This window comes from Nelumbo lutea, chromosome 3 (assembly GCF_056320005.1).
Source record: "Nelumbo lutea isolate HS-2025 chromosome 3, American lotus-T2T, whole genome shotgun sequence".
NCBI classification, from domain to species: Eukaryota; Viridiplantae; Streptophyta; class Magnoliopsida; order Proteales; family Nelumbonaceae; genus Nelumbo; species Nelumbo lutea.
This window is the reverse complement of record NC_142686.1, coordinates 67,476,316-67,495,010: the sequence shown is the minus strand read 5'-3', so window position 1 is coordinate 67,495,010 and position 18,695 is coordinate 67,476,316. Positions and strand designations below refer to the sequence as shown.

The 18,695-nt window shown below is 38.7% G+C and overlaps 1 protein-coding gene across 2 annotated transcripts in view; it reads right to left on the bottom strand.

The window, feature by feature from the left end:
• LOC148865412 (signal peptide peptidase-like 2) overlaps positions 1-18,695 on the bottom strand; it is a 97,978-nt gene that overhangs the window by 22,857 nt on the left and 56,426 nt on the right. For both annotated transcript variants that reach the window (XM_088978275.1, XM_088978276.1), the window contains exons 9-11: positions 13,017-13,070; positions 12,851-12,943; positions 2,759-2,901 (exon numbers count right to left, since the gene is read on the bottom strand). In XM_088978275.1, coding sequence (XP_088834401.1) covers positions 2,759-2,901; positions 12,851-12,943; positions 13,017-13,070 — 290 coding nt within the window. The remainder of the gene's footprint in view (positions 1-2,758; positions 2,902-12,850; positions 12,944-13,016; positions 13,071-18,695) is intronic.

Here is an 18,695-nt window from a genome sequence, read left to right as displayed (position 1 = left end):
ATCACCCCCTGATTTGGGTTTAACAGCTACAAGGGCCGGTGTAAGAGGCTGAGGTTGCATCATGACCTTCCTCCTGGTCTCTTCACTATGCACTAAGGAGTATGCCTGAGAGCGGGTCACACTGTCTTTGGTCAAAATCTGTTGCCGCACAATATCATACTCTAAATTCAAGCCTACCAGAAACTCAAACACCTTGTTTGTCTTGATGTGCTTTCTATGGGTCTGTGCATCTTTGGGACTCTCCCACTCAAGAGTCTCTAAGTGATCAATCTCATGCCATAGGGACTTCAAGGTAGAGAAGTAGACCGAAACCGGTTTTTCTCCTTGTTTAAGAGTATTCACTTCACATTTCAATTCATATGCTTTGGCGACATTAAGGGGTTGAGAATAAGTTTCTTTCATAACATCCCATATCTCCTTGGTTGTCTTTGCCCATAAGTAATTTCGGCTGATATGGGGCTGCATAGAGTTACATAGCCATGTCATAACCAAGTAATTTTCTTGGACCCACTTGGTATACATGGGGTCTCCCTTGGAGGGTTCTTTCACATCTCCCAAGAGATACCCTACTTTGCCCCTTCCCCCAATAGCCATCATGGCTGATTGGACCCATTCCAAATAGTTTGATCCATCAAATCTTACGGTTGTAATCTGAAAACCTATCTCAGAAACACCACCATAACTGTTGTTCCCAGAACTGCCTTCTACCTGATTCTTAAACTCCATTTTGGCCAAAAACCAATAGTCTCAAAAATTAGGGTTACTACAGTCAAAGAACAACACTTGGACTATCAATCACAATCAAAAATCAATATAGAACCAATCTGTATTCACGGTATATGTGCATGAAATAGGTATAAGTTTGATTTGAAACCAATTAGCAAACACAATAGCAGCAGTCCGTACAGTTTTCACCCCTTAAGAGAGTTCGAAACCCAAGAAAAATGTGAAAACAACTTGGAGAATAATCTGATATGCTGAAGCAGAATTAGGGTTTTAATTAGTCCTTAAAAAAATTCTCAGCCACACATTCTAGGCAGTACCGTACAGATAAGACTTGTAGTAGGGTTAATATGAAACCCTAAAACTGATCAATGCTGAGGAGAAACTTAAGAAGAGCTTCACAGGTAGATCACAAGGCTCGACCCAGCATTAGGGTTTGCCGTAGGGTTAAGACAAAACCCTAGAGAACAGAAAGAAGAAAACCCTAGAGTGATTCGGCCGCCCTTTCTATATAGGTCCAACCTATCTTCTCTGATAGTACTTCTCGTAGAAAATAAAAAACTTACAAGAGAATGCTGTTCGTTGCCTTCCAAGGTTACCCGAACCCTAGCCTTCTCTGATTCTTCCTGATCACCAACACTCTACAACTGTGGCAAGTCTTCAACAGCTACTAAACCCTCTGGCAATCTCCAAGAACCAGTCAACGAACTCCACTTTCTCAACTTCCAGCCCTAGATGGTTCTCATGTGGTCGGCTGGACTAGACTCACATGAGAAACCCTAGCTCTGATACCAAGTAGACGTTCAAGACTGCTATCAGCCTTGAACCCTAATAGATTTTAGGTTCGAAAATAGAAGAAAAGGTATAGAGAAGAGAGGAGAAAGAGAAGAGAGAGCAGTAGAACACAAGGGTTGATAGGAGGGACAAAATCTTAATGTTCTGCCACCGCCACTTTTATTTAGTATTTATAGGTTATGCTCATTACATGGAAAGGACAGATCTGCCCTTAGTATTTACATAACAAATAGAACAAAATAAAACTAAAATAAATAACAACTGAAATAACCAACTGACCACCAGCTAACCCTAGGATGACTAGAACACATTCTACCCTACGAACACAGTGCGACCATAGCTGTGGGGCCCACATCAGTGTTCTCTACAATGTCCACTGCCAATCATCTTCCCCGTACTCAGATCCTGAAAGGCACAATAAGATGGAAAGAAGGTTACAAAACAATCATCTTCCCCGTATTTATAATGTATTTTTTATTTATGGGCTGGGAGCACTGTTGTACATCATTTCTTGGCATGGTCTCAGATTAGACACAACAGATTGGATTTCTCATCTTCAAACTGCTTCTAATAGAGACTCTCCTGGGCACCAATCTACCCAAAAATCATCTATGATTAGGAAAAAGATCCTTGACCAATAGAGAAATACTTCTTTTATACCAACTTTTTGAATATAATTCTTCAATTCATCAATAAAATCAATAATTAATTTGGTTAATAAGTGCAGAAAACAGATGGGAAGAGGAGAATAAGAGAACACAGGAAGAAAAGATCCAATTATTGGGCATAATTGCTGCCCCATTATTGTTTATGGTAATTAATAAAGAAATAATAGTCCAATAAAGGGTACTTAAGGGCCCATTAACAATTAGTGGTCATGATTGTTGCTCTTGCAGCAATAACAAATAAAGAAATAACAGTCCAACTAAGTAAAAATAAATCTAGACAGACTAATAGGAAATAAACTGCACAAACAATTAGATGGTTCATAATTCAACAACAATCATTACAAGAATGAAAGTGACGGTTGTTTCAGTTCATGTCATATATTTTTTAAATAACTATGTAAAGAATGAACCATACGAAAACCAATATGGTTCATTAAGTTGCCGGAGAAACTAGGGAATTGAATATTCCCCAATTTCTAACCTATTTAATATATGGATATAATATGTGTAAATACAACTTTAGGGTTAGGAAAATGAAAATAATACCTTAAATAAATAGACTAAAATGATACCTGTAAGTAAAGGAAATAAGCAAACCAGGGAAAAGAACGTCCCCAAAGCCAACCATATTATATCCACCCCAGGGATCAAAATATCGAGGGATTCTCAAAAGCAGAGGAATGGCCACTCCACCACTATGACTACCACGAGCAACCTACAAATCAAAGAAGTAGTCATGTCAATGGAGTTTGTAACTAGATTAATATACAACTATAAATATGTATTTTGGCATCCTCCATTCCTCTAGCATTTATAATGTCATAAAACAATTTGTAGAAGGAAATAAAGATCCATAAGCAAAGATATTTTTGATGATAAAAAAAATTATTATAAGAAAAAATAGATGACAATTTCTATATATAGATATCACCAACATAATCATAATTATCCATATTAGAACAGCCCTAAAATACCCCAAAGATTTGAATATAGATCCTATTTAATGATTTCTGATTTCAGAGAAGAAGAAGAATAAGAAGAGGGAGAAGAGAAAAAGCAAAATACTTAGAGAGGCAAAAGTCTTGGCTGGCAGTGCTAGCTTTAATATTTATTGTGTAGGGTAGCCAAACATTATTGTTTCATGTTGTCATTGGTATGTTTTTGTGAAAATTACCCCTTAAACTGGACACTTATGAGACTCGTGTTAGTTTAAAATGTTCTCAGCGGCTGGATAGACTTGGGAAGTTTATCCTGCCAAGGCTGACACTATGTGCTACCAAAGAAGTTGGAGTAGCTTGTCTCAGCTGCTAGGGTTAGACCGAAGCACATGTAGTGTGTGTTTGATTGAAACGCTGAATCTGAACCATTTTCCAGTTATGCGCTGGACCATGGAAACTGATGGGAAAAACTGAAAAGTTACACATAATCCCTATGTGCTACTAAAGAAGTTGGAGTAGCTTGTCTTAGCTGCTAGGGTTAGACCCGAAGCACATGTAGTGTGTGTTTGATTGAAACACTGAACCTAGACCATTTTCCAGTTATGCACTGAACCATGGAAACTGATGGGAAAAACTGAAAAGTTACACATAACCCCTAGACTTGATTATGGTACTGCATTGGGTGTCAGATCGAGCTGTCTTCGATATGCCAATCAGTGAGATCCTTTGGGGGTCAAAACCTGGGTATGTTGGGGCAGTTTGAGAATTCACTTGAGTGGGTGATCATAGTGATAGGATTGGCCCATTTTTCGGACAAAGTGAATGATTGGGACTGTACTCTCTCTAATGGAAACTTAAATTGTCGGTAGTGGATTTCACCATGTTTGAGATTTTGTTTTGAAAAATATATTTATATGATATATATATATATATATATATATTATGTTTTAAGAAAAGTGTTTGCAAAAGGTTTTAATTCCTGGGATCCATCCGAGCAGAGAGTGACGTTGCACTTTGCAGTCAGGGGAGAGGTCCTTCCTTGTCGGGTAGTGTTTGATCATTGTGGGCTGAGAGGTTAAGTGTAATTGACCATTAGGGGCTAATTACCTGATGGGCTATATTTTACTTAAGTCCATTATCCTTGGATCTTCGTAGGATGGCTGGATTCAAGGACCGCTTAACTATAAATGTTGGGTCCATTTTGAGCTCATAATGATGAGCTCAGGGGTTCACTGCACTTGGCAGTGAATTTGGCCAAGCCTTTTCACAGAGGTTGGGCCGAACCCATGTGGGCTTATGCGAGGTCATTGTGGGGTCCCACGCCATACAAATCAAACCTAAAGAAGCCAGCAACACTCTTGGGTCGTGAGCTATATAGTTAATGGGCCTAAAGCCCATGATTAATATGATTAATCAAAATGTCACATGACCGCTTAAGCTGTCATATGACATGGGTGAATATGTTTGGATATGGGTAAGGAGCACCCATTTTCTTAAGAAGATAAGACCTATCTTATGATAGAGTTTGGATCCAAATAAAGATTTGGATAAACTCCTAATTCAATTAGGAGAGGTGCTCCATAAAGGATAAAGAAAAGAAGAGACCGAACTACTCATTGTCTCTCTACAATTCAGCTTTCTCTCTTCTCCTCTTGTCGCCCAAGAAACCGTAGTTCGATCTCAGTATTCGGGACTGATCTTGATCAGTTCTCTCTTTGATTTTTGCAAGAAAAATACAGAGAAAAATCGTACTCAGCTCCCCAGTTCGATTCAAGGAATTGGATTGCAGTTTTGCTGAAAACTGCATTGCTGAACTGGCTTCAACTTCTAGCTGCACCATCTTCAGTGGAAGCTAGTTTTGGGATTTGATTTGGGTGTGAACTACCACCTTGAGATCTACATTTGTGGAATCCGTATCAGGTATACATCTCCCTCTTGTTTGGTTTCAAATCTGGTTCGATTTCAGTCAAGATTGATCATAGAAAAATGCAAATTTTCTAAAACAGGGAGTGCGATTCCCGGAAGGCTAAAGAATTTTTTTTTGAAAATTTGCCTGGCCATATAGCATGGTTCGGCCATCCATTTGATGGATTTTCACCTTCCTTCATCAAGTTGGGGTGTAGATATCAATCATCCCCAACTTGTCACAAAGATCATAATGCCACATGGAGTTCAATCCCTTGTCACAAAGATCATATGGAGTGCACACTTCTCCCTTCTCCAGTTTCTCTATGATAAAGTGTTTATCTACCTCAATGTGCTTGGTTCTATCACGAAGAATAGGATTGACTGCAATATTATTGATAGCAACCTTATTGTCACAATAAGAGTGGCATAGGACTATGTAGAGGAAAACCCAATTCACCTAATAAACTTTTAACCCATAATATTTCTACTTCTGCACTAAATCTGGCCACCACACTTTGTTTCTTCTCCATGTAACAAGATTTACCCCCACAAAGGTATAATACCCACTAGTAGATTTTCTATAATTCACAAAACTTGCCCAATCAGCATGAATGTAAACATCAACTTTCATATGTCCATAATTCCTGAATAAAAGACTTGTCCTTGGGAATTTCTTTAGGTACTTGAGAACCCTGTGTGCTGCTTCTAAGTGTGCTACTTTGGGTGCATGCATGAACTGAATAAGGACTCCCACTACATATGCAATGCTGGCCTAGTCATAGATACAAGCTTTTGGTAATGATTTGAATCTTTTATGGGCTCATTATTGCAGTCCCCGAGTTTGTGATTCATCTCTATAGAAGTATCAACTGGTTTGGCCCTAAGCTTCCCTATATCTTTCAGGAGATCAAGGGCATACTTCCTTTGAAAGATGAAGATTCCTTGTTGAGAGAGGGAAACTCCAATCCCAATAACTTCTTTAGCCTCTGTATCTTTGAGACCTAATCACCATTTATACACATAGACAATCAAGGTTGTCATCTTTCCTTTTTCCTTCAAAAAGAGTGTGTGATCAGTTTGACACTGTTTAAAACCCATTTGGTGAAATCTGCTAAACCAAGCCCTTGGTGATTGTTTTAGACCATATAAAGAGTTCTTCAATTTGTAGGTTGTATTCACTGCTCTTGGCACAAAAGCAAGAGATTGGATCAGTACACCTCCAAATCACCATTCGAGAAGGCAATTTTTATGTTTAATTTATGGAGTTCTCAATATAGATTTGTTGCTAAAGAGAGGAGAACCCAAATAGAGTTCATCCTTTGCCATTGGAGCAAAAGTTTCTACATAATCAACTTCATAAACCTGTGTAAAATCTTTTTCTACCAAGCGATCCTTGTATCTCTCAATTGTGTTGTCTTCCTTATGTTTCACAGAGAACACCCATTTGCACCCCACATGTTCCTCTCCCTTAAGAAGATCTTCCAACTTCCATGTAGCAATTTTATGTAGGGCATTAATCTCTTCCTTCATTGATCTATCTACTCAAGAACATTTAAGGCCTTTGCAACACTCTTAGGAAGGAGGACACTATCAATGGCAGAAAGGAAAGCATGAAATGAGGGTGAGATGTTCTCATAAGATAAAAAAAATGAGCCATATGATGGTGTATGGTGCATGATTTGACACCTTTCCCTTTTGTAATAAGAAGGTCCAGATCACAAGCTGAGGTGTCAATGTCAATAGGTTTGAGAATATCAACTAGAATAATGGTACCTAGATTGGGTGAGGGATCCAACCCCTAGAGTCCAATGGCATTGGTTGCATAGTTATAGGTTGCTCCATAGCTATTGAACTCTGTTGGCCTTGGCTTTTGTAGCTTTGTCTACGAAAGACCTAGAATGAAGGAGGGTCAGGAGGAGAAGGTAAGCAAACCTGTGTCTGTTTTTGTTTCTCCTCACCTGACCTCTCCCCCTTGAGAAGAAAGAGGGGAATAGGGCATTTTCAAGAAAGAGACGTCCCTAGAAACAAAGTTCTTTTTTTTTTTTTTTTTTTTGAAATAGAACTAAAGCAACAATAACCCTTCTGAGAAAGAGGATAACAAGGAAAACACAAACAATAACCTTAGGATCAAGCTTACCACGAGTGGAGGATAAATCATGGACGAAGCATTGACAACCAAAGACATGCATAGGTATAGGAAACAATGGAGCCTGAGGGATAGAGATCGCAATTTGGCTCATCCCCATGGGGCCTCGCTTCGTCCCCTCCTCGGTCACGGAGGGTTTTTTGACCACTGATTGGGGTTCGGGGAAACCCAAAACTTTGGGGATTGGAGACGGGGCTGGGATGGTATTTGTCCACCCCGCCCCGACCCTGACCTTGAACCCACCCTGACTATATAATTATACTATATTATATTACATAATATAAAATAGTTCTAGGTAGGTTTAAAAAATATAAAAGAATAAATTTGTAAGTATATATGTAGGAATGAGCAGGGCAAGGTAGGGTAAATTTGGGGATCCCCGTTCCTTATAGGGACAGGGCAAGGTAGGGTAAATTACCGGTGATGACGGTCATGGCATTTCTTCTTTGAAACAACTTCTCAATTAGTCCTTTAAGATGAAGGACCTTGGCCATCTGACTTATTTCTTGGGACTAGAAGTCACTCATTCTTCCCATGAGCATTTTGTTAATCAACACAAGTATGCAATGGATCTTGTGAAATCTACAAACTTGAGTGATGACAAACAGGTTGACACGCCTCTTGAGATGAATCTGAAACTTTCAAAGGATGATGGCGACCCCCTAGAAGACGCTACTCTTTATCGACAACTTGTTGGTAGTCATATCTACCTCACCATGACATGTCTAGATATCTCTTATGTTGTCCAAGTAGTCGGTCAGTTTGTCTCTTCTCCTCAACAACTACACATGACTATAGTTCGTCGTATTATGAGATGCATTCGTAGAACCCTTTCACATGGCATTTTCTTTCCTACATCTTTTCTCAGCTTATCCGCTTGTGCAAATGCTGATTGGGTAGGATGCCCAGGTACTAGATGCTCCACTATTGGCTAGTGTGTTTTTCTTGGCGACTCTCTCATATCCTAGAAGTATAAAATGCAATTGACTATCTCCAAGTCTTCTACTGAGGCTGAGTATAGGGTGATGTCCTCCATCTACAGTGAAATTATATGGCTAAGAGCCCTCCTTGATGACCTTGGCATCTCCAGTTCCTATTAATGTTGATAATGTGAGCGCTATCAAGATTGCATCCAACCTTGTCTTCCATGAGCAAACCAAACATATAGAGGTTGACTGCCACTTCATTAGAGATCAATTTTCTACTGGACACATATCTTTGTCACACGTGTCTTTTTCCCTATAGCTTGTTAACTTATTCACAAAGGCTATGACCCGTGCTTGTCACCAGTTTCTAGTTGACAAACGGATGCTCGTACCTCACCATTAGTTTGAGGGGGGTGTAGAGACAGATTTATGTCTCTTACATTTTCTTTCCTTTTTTAGCTTTTGGGACCACTCTTTTATCTTGTAACTTATGTACACTATTCTTTTGTTTTATTCTTTCTTGTAAGAGGACACAACTGTCCTTTCCATAACTTTGTACACTCATATATACGATAACTTTTCTAGGCATGTGACTCAATAGAACACACCCTTTCATTTCCTGGTTCTTCTTTGATTTGAACTGAGTTGACAACATTCCCATTGAGGACCCCATTCCTCTTGTTCCAATTGTGACCAAGCTTCCACCTCTAATGCAGCTTCCTATTGAACGACCACCCATCCAACAAGCGTATACACATCAACATGTACTGGCTCTTCCTCCAGCTTCCTCACCGTCGGCAAATCCAGCATTGTTCCCGCACCAGCCCCACCCGTTGTCTCTAACTTTGATCTTCCTATTGCATTGCGGAAAGGTAAACATAGTTGCACCCTTCATCCCATTTTAAATTATGTTTCTGTATCTCACTTTTTGCTTCCCATCACCAGTTTGTTTATATGTTGCCTTCTGTTTCTATTCATAAATATGTCCGGGAAGCACTTGCCTCTCCAGGGTGGCGCCATGCAATGGAAGAACTCTCAACTCTGGCTTATAATCATATGTGGGATCTCACCATTCTCCCTCCTGGCAAACATGTTGTAGGTTATAAGTGAGTATACACTATCAAGTAATTACAAGATGGTAGTGTAGAGTGGTTGAAAGCTCAGTTAGTTGCAAAAGGCTACTCACAGTTGTATGGTGTTGACTACACATAGATCTTCTCTCCTGTTGCTAAGATTGGTTCAGTCCATGTTTTGAAATCCTTAGTTACTATGTATGATTGGCCTTTGTTTCATCTGGACATCAAGAATTATATGGTGACCTTCTTGAGGAGGTCTATATGGATCAATCACCAGGGTTTGTAGCTTAGGGGGAGGATATTAAGGTGTGCAGACTCAAGAAGGCCATTTATGGACTTAAACAGTCTCCCCATGCATGGTTTGGCAAATTCAGTGAAGTGGTGAAAGAATTTGGCATGAGACAGTGTCAGGTTGACCATTCAGTATTTTGTTACGATTCAGATTATTGACTAACATTGTTATTATCAGTAGTGACAATTTGGGGATTGATAGTCTAAAGATCTTTCTACATGATCACTTCCAGACAAATGATCTTGGAAAATTAAAATATTTCTTGGGGATAGAAGTAGCAAGGTCTAAGCATGGTATTAATTTGTTCCAAAGGAAGTGTGTTCTTGATCTGTTAGAAGAGACATGATTATTAGGTGCCAAACTTGCCAAAACACCCATGGAACCAAATGTCAAGTTAAGTTGTGATGCAGGTGAAGAATTTGAAGATCTTGAAAGGTATAAGAGGTTGGTGGGTAAGTTGAATTACCTAACCATTACTCGGCTAGATATCATTTGTAGTTAGTGTGGTGAGTCAATTTATGCAGAACCCCTGGGTTCCACATTGGGATGCAGTTCTAAGGATTGTATGGTACTTGAAGAGAGCTTCAGGTCGTGGCTTATTATATAAGAGTGGAAGAAGTCTTAAGATAGAGGGATACACAAATGCTGATTGGGCTGGTTCAATATCTGATAAGAGGTCCACTACAGGGTATTGTACCTTTCTTGGGGGCAATTTGGTGTCATGGAAGAGCAAGAAGATAGTGGTGGCAAGAAGTAGTGCTAAAACTGAACTTAGAGCCATGGAACACACTACATGTGAATTAGTATGGTTGAAGAACCTCATATGAAGCTATATTGTGACAACCAAGCTGCAGTTCACATTTGTTCGAATCTAGTTTTCCATGAAAGAACAAAACATATAGAAATTGATTGTCACTTTGTGAGGGAGAAGGTACTTAGTGGAGTGATAAGTACTGCATATGTAAATACAACAAGTCAATGGACAGACTTTTTCACCAAAGGTTTGAGTTGATGAAGAGTGTGGATTACATATGTAACAAGTTGGGAGTAATGACATACTCACCAGCTTGAGGGAGAGTGTTAGAATCAGCTGTAGAGGGGTAGTTTGATCATTTTGTTTTATGCTAAGAGTGAGGTGTAATGTCTGTTATGTTTTGGTTTAAGTGTTGTGTCCCATACTTAAGTAGGTGCATAAATGTCTTTGTTCTTTTAATTAGAAATCTATAAATAACATCTGGCCAACTAGAGAGATAGAATTCTCTAGTTCAAACCAGCCTTTCTCTTCTATTTCTTCTTCTCTCCTCTTCTCTTTGTTGTCTCTTCTCTCTCTTTCTTCTCTACTCTTCTGTTATTTACAACTGAAACAAGTACAGGTCTGAACCATAACAGAGAAGAACAGTCTTAGAGATTGAAAGGATTAATGAGAGTAATGGAGATAAAAAGATTTGTGAGGGTCCTCCTAATGCAGTTAAAAGATTAGGCACCAGAAATTCAACAGATCTGTGACAGTTTCAAAGGTGTTTTCTAGATAGAAGGGGGCCTATTTGGGGTTGGAATTAAAAAGAGGGTGAAGAAGACAAAAAAAGTTGTCAAGAAAAAGAAAGAGGATTCTAATATTTCTGTAGGAAGTTTGGGGTGCGTGAGTTCTGTTTCTTTTGAATGAAGGCATAGATAGAGAGGTTTGTCAGGTTTGGTCTCTAGAAAAGTGAGATGAGGGTCAAGTCCTGGGTCGGCTTGTGATCTAATTGGGTGTGTGGGCTGGGTGTGGAGTGTTCAAGGTTTTTCTTGTTTGGGGTTGATCTGTGGTTTGTTTCTCTGGGTGTGGAGTGTTCAAGGTTTTTATTGTTTGGGGTTGATCTGTTGTTTGTTTCTCATAGGATTCCTTCATTTCTTTCTCAATAGATGATATCATTAGAAAGTGGGGGGAAGTGACCAAAACTTCAACCAAAAAGCTGGCGATTCAAACAAGATGGCTACCATCGGGAGGGGATTTTTTAAGCTTAAATTTGATGGTAGGAGTCTAGGGAATCCAGGGTCATTAAGCTTAGGGCAGTTATCCAGGGTGTCCAGTGGACAAGCAACATGCATTACTAAATTACTATGAAGGAGATTGGATGGTGGTGAGTATGTGGCTGATGAATAGGAGTGCTTTGTGAGCATATTGAAATGAAATGAAGAAATTTGGATGGTTTACTAAATATGCAAGTGAAAAATCCAGTGGGTACCAAGATCAACTAATTGCATGGCTGAGACATCAGCAAAAAGGGATAGCAACGAATTAGTATTTTTTATTTTTATTTTTTTGGGGGGAGGGCTCAGTTGAAAATTAAATCATATGGTAGGGATACTAGTTACTATGTTATTAGTTAATTACCATTAGTATTTAATAAAATTGATGGTTAATTATCAAATAAAAAATCTACTTCTGGGTATTGTACATCTGCTTAGGGCCAAACTAGTTACTTGGAGAAGTAAAAAGCAGTTAGTGGTGACTCATTCTGATATAGAGTTGAATATGGTGATGGCATATGAAGCTTGTGGATTTTGGATAAAAGATTCCTTTACATGAATTTGAATGCAAGGCTTTATAAACCTATATTTTCATAGTCAGGCTGCATTAATTATTGATTACAGTCTAGTATAACATGACAAAACTAAGCATTTTGAAATGTATAGGCATTTTATTAGAGAGAAGATGGTCTCTAAGGAGATATGCCTACCATTTGTGAAAATTGAATATAAACTGGTTGATATTTTAATACAAGGCTGTTGAGATAGTCCAGCTGAATACGGTTCTAAACAAGATAGATGTTTGCAATGTAGTGGGACTAATTTTATATGTATGTTGTATGTAGCAGGAAAAGTGTCATTTTACTATATTTCTCATAATGAATAAAATACTTAAGAGTACAGAAATCAATAAAATTTCAACAATTAAAGAGCTTACAACCTCCTTAAAATAATTTATTCATTAAAAGGCAAATCAATAAATCATTCAGATCACTACTTAAGATGTTATCAAATGGCTACTTAAGACAAATATAATGAATTTCCTTTTGTTTATTGCTTTGAATTCTGTACACATATACATAAGGTTCTAAACACAAGAGGTCTTCTTATAAATGAAACTAAACTTTTATGAAATAAAAGTAAAAATAAAAATAAAAATAATGGTTAAACACCAATGCTTGTCTATACAAAGCATAATATATATTGACTATTGTATTTTACCATGCATATTCTTAAGCTTGTAATGTGCACATTTTCTTTTAATTTTCTAAGCTCAAAAATTATAAGCCTAACATAACAAAGACATCGTTTCCATATTAAAAGAATACAAAATGAGTGAAGTAAAGGAGAACAGATAGTTTGACTTACCGCAATCATAACACTTTCATGGAATATAAGTGGAGACAAGAAGACCCAAAATATGTCATAAAAAAATGCACAACAAAGAAGCACTGAAGAAACCTGAATAGAAGGAAAATAATTAGAAGTGTAATCCATGAATTTTGAGAAAAAAAATATAATATTCAATATGTACCTTGATATTTGGTAATCGAGCTGTTTGCAGAACTGAAAGCATCAAACAGATAGCCTGTCAGCAGAGAAGATTAGCTCTAGATAGTGCAAATGGAAATGACAAAGGGCGTTACCAAGTACATAAAGAAATTAGCTAATACAATGCCCAGTTAAAGGCAATGTTTCAGAATTTTGACATAACATGATTAAGTTACCCGAGAGAGAGAGAGAGTGAGTGAGAGAGAGAGAGAGAGAGAGAGAGAGAGAGAGAGAGAGAGATTCACTAAATGCAGGATGTGTATCTTATGAAAAAGAACAATTAATAGGAAAATAAACCAAGAGTAGATCAATCGTTTTATGTCAGGGGTATTGTTGTAAAGTTGAGTCTAAGAACATCATTACTTAAAATATGTTGTCTCATTAAGTTAAAAGCAATGTTGAGTGTAGCTAAAAGATCATATACCCTATGTTTTTCCATGTGCTTCCTTCATTGTTCACCATCTAATGGATCTCTCCACTTAAGGTCTTACAAGTGTTCTATTTCTTCCCACAAGGTCTAAAGGGATGAGTAATACATTCCACAGATTTCTCCCCTTATCTAATACTACTCACTTACCTAAACAGTTCATACATCCTGTGATGAGAACCACTCACCACAGAAGCCCCTTCGAGCGTGGCTTAACCTCCTAATAAGGTTGAGTGATGAAAGAACAGGGGTGAGGAAGAAGATAAGAGAGAAGGGGGGAGAAAAGATAGGTTTTCATTCACTGATTCCACTTGTTACACTTTTGGGGCCTTATATAGCTGGCCTTCCAATACAATCATCAAGAGAATATCTTCATGTGGCAGTGTAACCAACTCTGATAGAGGATCTGCAGATGTGGCATGCTAGCCCCTTTGTCTTCTAGTGAAGTGATGAGTGATCGGAACATGGCCTGCACAAGCTATTGGGCTCAAGCTAACTTCCCATGGGCTGTTTGGGCTTCACCAATTCCTCCTCCCTTAACATTGACCTTAACCTCAAGGTCCTAATTAGGAAATCACTCATGCAACAGAATGTAGGGCACCCAGGTGGCATACTGCAGTGGAAGCCGAGCCATTCCATCTTGGCTTCGGGTATGACCTGTCTTCCTCTGCAGACCCACCACAGAAATCCACAATTTGAATAGGTACTGTGTCAAGGTCCCCCTCTTCAGTGAACTGAGGCAATGTAGGAGAGACTGTAGTCTGGGGCGCAACAATCTTCTCAAGGAGTGAAATGTGAAACACTCGATGCAACTTTGAGGTGGCTGAGAGCTCCAGTCAATAAGCAATAAGGCCCACTCTTTTTAGGACCTTAAACAGCCCGAAGTACCTTGGTGTGAGCTTGTGCCAAGCCCGAAGTATCACTGACCTAGAACTCTAGTTGGCAGTGATGGGCATCGTATTGGGCCTTCATTCTTTGATGGGCCTTAGCCAGGTTTGATTTAAGTAACCTAAGGATTCCATCCCTTGAAATTAACTGAGTTTCCACAGCTGCAACCTTGGAAGAAACATATTCATAAGACAGTATGGGAGGAGACTCTTCAATAAAGAGCTTTAAAGGGTGTCATACCCATGGCTGATTGATAGATAGTATATGTACCAGCCTACAATCCCACACTTAATTGTAGTTGACAATATTCTTTGTCATTTAAAAGGAACACTAGAAAAGGGTTGTTATGCACTTGCATGGTCATCTTAAGATTTAAGCCTACACTGATGCTAATTGGCCTAGATCAATTGGTGATAAAAATTTGACCTGACCTTAAGTTACTTTACATATTAGACATTGTATGCCCTTAAAGCTGGTCATAGAAAAAGTATTACAAAGCTGCCCAAAATAACCGGTCCCTAGCAAACCCCTGTTTAGCAAGATAATCAGCCAAAGCATTTCCCTCCATACCCACCCATTGGTATCTACATGATATGTTCCTTGTTAAACATTCAACTTTTCTAATGTGATCCCTATAACTCCAAGCAACTGAGTTTGGATTTGACAACCAGACCACAATCATCTTAGAATCCCCTTTATCACTCCTAGTTGATTAGCAATCTGAATTCCTTGTACTGCAGCCAACAACTCAGCTCTTGTATAATCCTCTATCCCCACCGGACCTAAGAATAATAATACAATGTTCCCATTCTCATTCCTCAAGACTCCTCCTATGTCAAACAGTCCAGGGTTACCCTGAATGATTCTATCAAAATTTAGTTTAATAACCCCTTCCGGAGGAGTTACCCAAACTGTTGCAGCCCTGGTTTTCCTAACCGAATTGTGTGCAGCTGCAACCCAATTCCTCCAAATGTCATCAAGTAAGAAAGAATTGAAAAGAACCAAGGATTTTAACCAGTGAATGGCCCTAGTTAAAATACATTCCTTCACTTTTATAAAGGATCTATCCTTATCTTGGAAAATTCTAGCATTTCTTTCTTCCCAAATTGTCCATAGGGTGGTTGCTCTAAACATCTCCACATACTGCTCCCTCTTTTACCTCTATTGGTTGATTCCACCTAAATAAAAAAAAAAAACCAAAACAAAAAAAAACATCCAATCCTAGAGAGCTATAGCAAAGGAACAAGAAATCAGTAAGTGGTAATAGTCCTCACTATGAGATTTGTACAACACACACCAGTTTGGGGACAAATAGAGAAAACCAGCTATTTGGGGGGTGGGGGAGAGAACAAGCTTAGTCCAAACTTCTTTCATATTGGGAAAGGATAAAGGGAAGTACTAGAACGGAGGGATTTGAAGAAGGAACCTTTTGGGATAGGGGTTCACACTCTTCTTTCAGGAAAAGAGGGGTCCAAATAAACATTGTCAAAGATGGATAGAAGTTTAGTAACACAAACAAGTTCAGCCTCCCTTAATCCCCTACGAAAACCAAAGCCCCAATTCAAGGATAAGGGTAAGACCAGAGGGGGAAGGAATATAGAAATGACCTCCTTTTTAAAAAAGGGAAAGAGAATAAAGGGAAGGAAAGATATCTTTTAGAGGTTGATTGCCCACCCAAGTGTCTTCCCAAAATAGAAACGAATTCTTGGAAAAATATCAGTACATTATTGTTTTATGTTCAGATTGGTATGTTTTTGTGATTTACTCCTTAAACTGGACACTTAAGAAACTTGTGTTAGTTTAGAAAGTTCTTAGACATTGGCTAAACTTGAGAAGTTCATCTTGACAAGCCTGTTACTAAATTAGTGGAGCAACTTGTCTCAGCTATAGGTTAGACCCTAAGTATAGTTAATGGGTGTTTGTAAGAAGCACTGAACCTGGAAAAATTTCCAAATATACCATGGACCTTGGAGATAGATAGGCAAAACTAGAAAGTTGCGCTTAACCTCATACTTGATTATGATACTACATTAGGTCTTAGACTGTGTTGGTTTAGATATGCCAACCAGTGAGATCCACTTAAGGTCAAATACGTAGGTATGTTGGAGCAGCTTAAGATATTACCTAAGTGGGTGATCATAGTGATAAGATCAGCCCTTTTGTTAGACAATGAGTATCATGGTTTACACTCTCTTTAATGGAAACCTAAAACCGCCGGCAGTGGTTTTCAAAAGGTTTTAATCTCAGGATCCATCTAAGTAGAGGTTTTGGTGCTGCACTTTGTAGTCAGTGAAGAGGTCCTTCCCTGTGAACAGTGTTTTGATCATTTAGGGCTGAAAGGTTAAAGGCAAGAGACCATTATGAGGCTTAAAACCTGATGGGCTTTATCTCATATCAGTCCATTATCCTTGGGCTTCATAGGGTTGTTGAAACCAAAGATCACTTAGACTTAAGTGTGGGCCAAAACTGAGCCCAACTTGATTAGTCTGAAGTTCACTAACCTTATGCCGTGAATTGGGCCTATTTCTTTCCAAACATGACCTGAACCCTTATGGACTTATATTAGACCTTTGTGGATTAGACTTAAGTGTGGGCCAAAACTGAGCCCAACTTGATTAGTCTGAAGTTCACTAACCTTATGCCATGAATTTGGCCTATTTCTTTCCAAACATGAGCTGAACCCTTATGGACTTATATTAGACCTTTGTGGACCCTATGCCATACATTATTCAGGCCTTAGCCTAGCAACAATTATGTAAGTGAATCATTAAAGGAAATGGGCCTTAGCCCCTTACTTGTAAGACTAGTTAATCTAGCACATGACAACTAAGTTGTCATGTGATTTGGATCTAATATGGGTGTGGAAATGGGTGAGGATCTCCGTTCTATTAGTGTGATTAAGTCCTAACCCAAATCTGATTTGGATTAGACCTAATTGCATTAGGAGAGAGCTCTATATATAGGGTTAAGAGGGAGAGATCAAACTATCCTATTCTAGACTCTCTCTAGCTCTCTCTTTCTTCTCCCTTGCTTCCCATAAACCCTAGCTCGAACCAGCCTTGGAGGGCATTGTTTATCCATTACTTTTTGTGGTGTTTTTGAAGAAAAAACATCAAAGGTTAAGTGGTTCACACAGATGCATTGATTCCAACCAGTTGGAGATCAAAATCGGTTGAAGCAGTGTTGTAGGATCGACCTCAAGTTTCCAGCTATGCCATCTTCAGTTGGGAGGATGATCTAGGTCTAAATTTTGGGCATGAACTACCACTTGGGAGATGCAATTTGTGGACTCCATATCAGGTAAACTCAATTCAATTTTGGGTTTCAAACCTGGTCCAGTTCAGTGCAAGATCAATTCAGAAAATTTTGATTTGCAAATACCAAGACATTGGTTCCAATAATGGGCTGAAATCTTTTCGTAATTCGGTAATCAACCTTAACAGGTTCAGCCATTAAACAACTGAGTTTCATCCCTTCCAATAGTACCTTTGTTAGTGGTATATTTTCCTTTGGGGAAGCAAGAACACAATCTACTGCTGTCAGGTCAAGTGTAGAGACCAAGTATTGAGCCATGGTGCATGGAGTTCCTATGTTACTTTGGCTAAGAACATTTCTTATAGAATTGGGAATTGACTTTGAAGGCACTATGAAGCTATATCTAACAATTAGGCTGCAATAAACGTAGCCAATAAGAGTGATTTGGAAGGAGCGGCTGGTGTTTTTCTGATATTTCCTTCGATTTTTTAGGGTTTTCCCAAACCCACGATCAGTTCTCTGATTTAAACCCTAGTATTCTGACTGTTATTAGTTTCTAGGTAACAATTAGATCTGTTTTAGTATTCCAGATTGATTGATAATAATCTTTGGGAGATTACTAGGTCTGTTTCAACATTTTTGGGTGTTTGCTAGACCTTCTTCAGCTTTCCAAGTTGGCTGTTAGCAATTTCTGGGTGATAATTTCTTCAGTTTCAGTATAAAAAAATAGTTCTTTTTGATAAATTACTTGGCAAGAACTGGGTTAAAGGCTCAAGGGGAAGATATTTTGGGGGCTGGAAACATGACTTGAAATACTTTTCAGATTACTACTATCAAATTTGATGGACTAAATTACTTAGAATGGGCTCAGTCAGCTATGATGGCTATTGGGTGTAGAGGGAAATTAGGCTGTGATTGGGGATGTAAAAAAACCAGCCAAGGAAGACCCATTATATGCCAAATGGATTTAGGAGAGCTATTTGGTCATGACTTGGCTATGCAATTCCATGTAGCCTCATATCAGCCGAAATTACTTGTGGGTCAAAACTGCTAAGGAAATTTGGGAAATCATGAGAGAAACCTACTCCCAGC